At 33.4% G+C, this 5,507-nt stretch overlaps 1 protein-coding gene across 2 annotated transcripts; it reads right to left on the reverse strand.

Moving 5' to 3' along the window:
- Positions 1–1,269: 1,269 nt before the first annotated feature.
- On the reverse strand, positions 1,270–3,179 carry LOC111911232 (uncharacterized). 2 transcript variants are annotated; one of them, XM_023907012.3, is made up of 4 exons: positions 3,025–3,179; positions 2,130–2,307; positions 1,981–2,044; positions 1,270–1,896 (listed from the first exon to the last, which is right to left on the reverse strand). In XM_023907012.3, the coding sequence occupies exons 2-4, from the start codon at positions 2,270–2,272 to the stop codon at positions 1,570–1,572; spliced, it is 534 nt and encodes a 177-aa protein (XP_023762780.1). In that variant the 5' UTR covers positions 2,273–2,307; positions 3,025–3,179; the 3' UTR covers positions 1,270–1,569. The 2 variants fall into 2 exon arrangements, with proteins under 2 accessions (XP_023762780.1, XP_023762781.1); XM_023907013.3 differs by having other exon boundaries at positions 2,130–2,374; positions 3,025–3,126.
- Positions 3,180–5,507: the final 2,328 nt, after the last annotated feature.

Genomic DNA, 5,507 nt, shown 5'->3' on the forward strand with positions numbered 1-5,507 from the left:
TCTTTTTGCAATTTCTATAATCAAATACGTCTTCTGACCCAGATGAGGACCTATGAAGAAACCGGTCCCCGTAACACCTGCTTCCTGTAGTAGATGATAAAAATGAAGGGTATTTTTGTAATCTGCTAGTCAAGCTATGTGAGGTACTGATAAACAGGTATGCATTTGGGTTCCAGGTCTTCGAGTCTGGCAACATCTGTAGTTGCAGGAGTGGATACGAGAGCAACTTCGGAGCTCCATATCTTAAATGATATCTCAAAAGTGATATGGGCGCTCTTAAAGACATATTCTTTGTCAGAACTGATATTATTGAGAACATTTCGGTATTTATTTTTCAATCTTCAGAGCTTCTCAACTAATTAATTCTTATTGAAGTCCAACTGCAATTTATTCTTGATTTGATCTTAAAAAGCAGTGGTATCATGGTGATGGTGATGAAACAGGTTGTTTGGGGGTGTTGGTGGAAATAAATGACGATCATTAATCATTGCACATGTGGCATCGAGTCAAATCAGTAGCGAGTTTGTGTTGACTCACCAACTTAGTTGGCAGATTACAAGGCAGAGTTACCTCCTAAAAAACGTAAAAATACCATATAAAACGGTAAAACACAAATTTATACCCCTAAAAGAATAAAAAAAAGTCACGAGGACCTTTTAAACAAACAGACTAAACATTGTTGTGCTATAGGGACAATAACCCAAATTTTAAATCATGGTCAAAAGTGCAAAAGATAAATACCCTATTAACCTAAGATAAAAGGTTTAACATACAGAAAACGTGAATCGGTTATAAAAGAAAATTTAAATCCTAAAATCTTAAGTGTTTTGGATTATTAGTTCATTTTTAATTGAGATTTTCCTAAATATCATTGATAATAAAATCATGTGTTAAATACAAAATTAATCAGCTGCTAATTTAAAACATTGCCACTTAACTAGCAATCCATAATAAATTAAAACTCCACGTTACTATTTTGAGACGAACAAAACTCCAACCAAACTTGATATCATAAATGCTAACACAAACTTGTAACTAACACTCATAAATATACAAATAATAATAATAATAATAATAATAATAATAATAACAACAAAAACATATACTTTGAAATTTTCATCCAACATAAATAATATAAAGACATTGTACATAACCATATTTATTATTTACAATGCTACAAACGAAATTTGCCGACTTTAAAAAATTTATACAGATTTTTTTTTCCTTTGTATAAAGTCGCAAACTTTAAATTAACAACTCAAGAACACATAAACTCTGAAAATTCCCTTCGACTGATAATTTATACTTACAAATCATATCACCAGAAGGATATTGTAATATCTTAACCCTAAACATTATTTCTTTTTTTTGTTAATAACTCACTAAATATACTTACTTACATACAGACAAATACCCTCTCTTCTTAAACCTATTTACATTAAAAGGTTATACCCAAATTGAGCAAAATTCCTCTTTAGAAAAAGCTAAAAATTAAATTACCAAATGTTCTTCTTCTCTTTGTATGATTTTGATCTGTTTTTGTATGTACTTGATGAAGAAAATATGATTTTAGGCGAGAGTAGGGATGCTGCAATTGCGGCGGTTATCCCTGTCAAGACAGTCAAACCCTTCGATTCTGACCGCCGGTTTGTTGGTGTAATTGGAACGGAGGAATCCCGGTTTCCGGGAGGATGGAGATGGAGAGGAAGATTGAATACCGGAATTGGGAGGGGGAATCACTGATTCCGGTGAGATTGGGGAGAATTTGTCGTCTCCAAATCGAGCGTCTTGTGTTAACGGGTTAGAAACTCTGCTCGGCGGTGACCCACAGAAAAAAGGGGGCGACGAGGCGGCTGCTTGTGTACATGTTTGCTCCGATGAACCATACCCACCACCCTGTAACGGAAAAATCGATGTAAATATTTGGATCTTTGTGTTTCAGAATTCAGATGCAACAATCACAATTCACAAAGCAATTACCTTTGCGAAGATGAGGTCTAAAAGCTCAGGTCCTGCTTTAGACTCATAAGTTTCTTGTTGATTGCTGAAAGTTGAAAACGAAAAATTAGGTCAATTCTAGGTGAGATTAAAATCAGAAAGAATTGAAGACTAATTTGAAGAAGACATACCACATGAGCCATCTTAAAGGTCGAACAGGCTCGTTCATGGAGGTGTCGAAGAGGTTGAGTCGACGAGGCTTCGGACAAACGACATGATCTCCATTACCAAAAGATGAAAAGTTAGTGTTTTGTTGGATCCTGCAGTGATTCATTCTTCTGATTTTACGATATCTGAAGGAAACAACACCTGTTGAAACAGAACTTGTAAGAATTAATTCAAATCTGTTGTAGAGCTTCAAAAGTAACCCTTAGATCTGAGAGAGAAGTGAAGGAAGAAAAGCAATTAGAACAATTCCAAATGGAAATGATTATTTTATATATTACAAGATCTGAAATGGACTAGATCGAGATCTGGTCAAACGAATTAAAATAATATTAAATTTGACAAAGATAGACGGCAACACGAGACTATAAGATTTATAAATACAGAAGAAAGAAGACAAAATCATAAAAATAAAATATAACCAGATCCGTTGTAATGATCGGAAATTATAAAAATCTGCAATCATATCATGACTGAGATGTTTTTGAGTATATAAATAACATTCAGAAAAATTTAGTCTCTGATTACATCGAAGATCAAAAAAATCTGCGATCTACAATAAATCGTAGAGTCCCCAACAAAATTAGGGAAAAGATGGAAACCTTTAATCTTGAATCAAATCAAAAATCACTGTTCAAAATTAGCAAACTTCGACATCAAAAAAGGGTTAGATTCGTAACGTCGCGTAGATCAAGATCGGAAGTGAAAATTAAAAGCCAAAATCAGCTAAAAGTGATGAAATCAACACGAGAGAAGAAAGAAAGAAGAAAATATAAGGATTCAAAATTGTATATGCAGAAAGCCAGATATGTTGATGAAATTGATAGAAAAATCGCTGAGAAAGTTGAGCTAATTTCTCACCTGTTGAGAAAGAAAGGAAAATCTGAGAGCTACAACCTCCTCTCGGAGTGAAAAAAAATACAGAAGAAAATATAAATATAGGTGGGAACTTAGGTCAATAAATTAGGCGAAGACGAAGAAGAGGAAACGAAGTAACGGGGTTGGTTCATATATACAGCTTAAAAGACGAAATAAATAAATAAATAAATAAATAAAACCTTTAATTAAATAAATTCTATTTTTTTTATTTTTTTATATTCACAAAGAACTTAATTACTAATATTTATATTTAATAACTTATATACGTAGGTATTTACTAAAATATCTATATTTAGAAGTCCTATATAATATCAAATCATATTTTCCTTTGTATCACAACCTCTTTAATTCTCCCCAATCACGAAAAGAGAGACGAAAGATTCCTACATATAAAACGTTAATTTCCACTTTTACTTTGTCGTTATTCTATGAACGGTATCTGAGATGGGTCTATCGTAAGAATACTCATGAAGCTTTCTGTAATTTATTCTCACGAGTTAATGACATCACTTAAATTAGGTATTTTTTAATCATTCTAAAACGAGTATATATAACAATAAACGATAGTTGAGTGGCACTGTGTGGATTGTAAATAAGCTCACATGGTATACATATTAGTGTTTGTAGGTCATTTGTTGCGACATTAGAGTCTTCTCGTTCAGTAAACTTGCATCCACGATATCACAGCTAAATTTGGAGTAAGAGTATAGAAAATGTTGTTTCGCAAATTAAAAGAACATACATGAGTTTTTCAATTATTACTCGTGAAGTATCGTATTTACGTGTTTAGATCTGTTTCGCGAATTAAAAGAACATACATGAGTTTTTCAATTATTACTCGTGAAGTATCGTATTTACGTATTATCTAAACATAATATAGTTTAATCAGTAAATATATACAAAATAGACGCATAATATATATCCTAAATGTTAATGGAGTGTGTTTTAGAAAATAGTTCTTTGCAAATCAACAAGTTTGCTAAGTTTTCTAAAATGTTGAAGATGTTTTTTTTTTCATAGTAAATGTTTCTTTGCATATAATTTTTAGTAAAACGATTGTGTATAGTGTCCATTTGCATTGTGTTTTCCTAAACTATTTATGTGATTTCTAGGCATATTGATTTTTCTTAACCTTTTGTGTATTTCCTTTACCAAGTCTTTTTTTTCGTATTTTCCCAACTTGTGATATTAGTTTCGTAAATGGTTATTACTTTCATAAGGGCTAAGGGATACCATAAGGATACAATAATGGTAAAATGACAACTTCTCCGACTCATACGATATTATTTAAGAGATCAAGTGTTTGGGCGCATTGGATATACCAAATATAGTGGAAACATGTTCCTCATACATGTTATGCTCTTGTTTCATATTAGTCATGACCATAATGATGGGGTGATTTCATGTTGGAGGATACAACTTGTCTATTTAGGCCTCTTGAGTTTGTTCTTATCTTGACGTTATAATTTGGGAGGGTGACAGGATGATATTAGCTAATTATAGAACATGATGCTTTAGCTAGTTGGATCTTACACATGTGTTTTATCTTGATGATTTAGTTCAATTATTTGACAGAGGTTGGATTTGTGGAACGGCAACATAACTAGATGGTCTCCTCATGGTGCTTGTGTATTGTTGACGATCTAGAGGCATGGAATATACATTATATTAAGAAGACATTAGTTTATTTATATGTTATATTAGATTATGATCATTTATTGTATATGTATAAATGGGATTAAATGTATCGAGATATACATACAGAAAATTATGTTTAGCGATTGTTATGTATGGTGAAGTGAAAGTTTAAGTGAAATACCAAAAAGAAAGTATATGTAACAGAAGTTCTCGTCAAAGAATCGATCCCTTCAATAGAATCACAATCCCCTATATATATAGGGATAAATACAAATAATACAGCTACCGAATATGTAGATAAAATAGGAAAGGATATTTAACAATCCTAATTAAATATATACATATCCTATATCTATTTAATCGGCTAATATTCCCTCGCAGTTTGAGCGGGAGGAGGTCGGACACTCAAACTGGATCTGAACTTCTGGTACAAGTAGCGTGGCAAGCCTTTGGTGAATATGTTGGCATACTGCATGGATGCAGGGATGTGCAGAACTCGAACTTGACCAATACGAACCTTCTCACGCACAAAGTGTATATCAGTTTCCACATGTTTTGTGCGTTGGTGTTGAACCGGGTTCTGTGACAGATAGACTGCAGAAACGTTGTCACAATATACAACTGTCGCCTTTCGTAGCGGTACATGAAGCTCAAGTAAGAGATTTCGAAGCCAAGTAGTCTCTGAAACGGCGTTAGCAGCCCCCCGATACTCGGCCTCGGCGCTGGAGCGGGAAATAGTAGGTTGTCGCTTAGATGACCATGAGACAAGGTTATTGCCAAGAAATACACAATAACCCGAGGTAGACCTGCGAGAATCGGGGCATCCA

This window comes from Lactuca sativa, chromosome 8 (genome assembly GCF_002870075.4).
Source record: "Lactuca sativa cultivar Salinas chromosome 8, Lsat_Salinas_v11, whole genome shotgun sequence".
Classification (NCBI taxonomy): Eukaryota; Viridiplantae; Streptophyta; class Magnoliopsida; order Asterales; family Asteraceae; genus Lactuca; species Lactuca sativa.

Bases quoted from the DNA above. Each gene is read 5' to 3' on its own strand.
- LOC111911232 (XM_023907012.3), bottom strand. From the start codon at position 2,272: ATGAATCACTGCAGGATCCAACAAAACACTAACTTTTCATCTTTTGGT. The intron at 2,045-2,129 runs GTATGTCTTCTT...TTCAACTTTCAG, and splicing joins CCTTTAAGATGGCTCATGTG to CAATCAACAAGAAACTTATG. The intron at 1,897-1,980 runs GTAATTGCTTTG...TTTCCGTTACAG, and splicing joins TAGACCTCATCTTCGCAAAG to GGTGGTGGGTATGGTTCATC.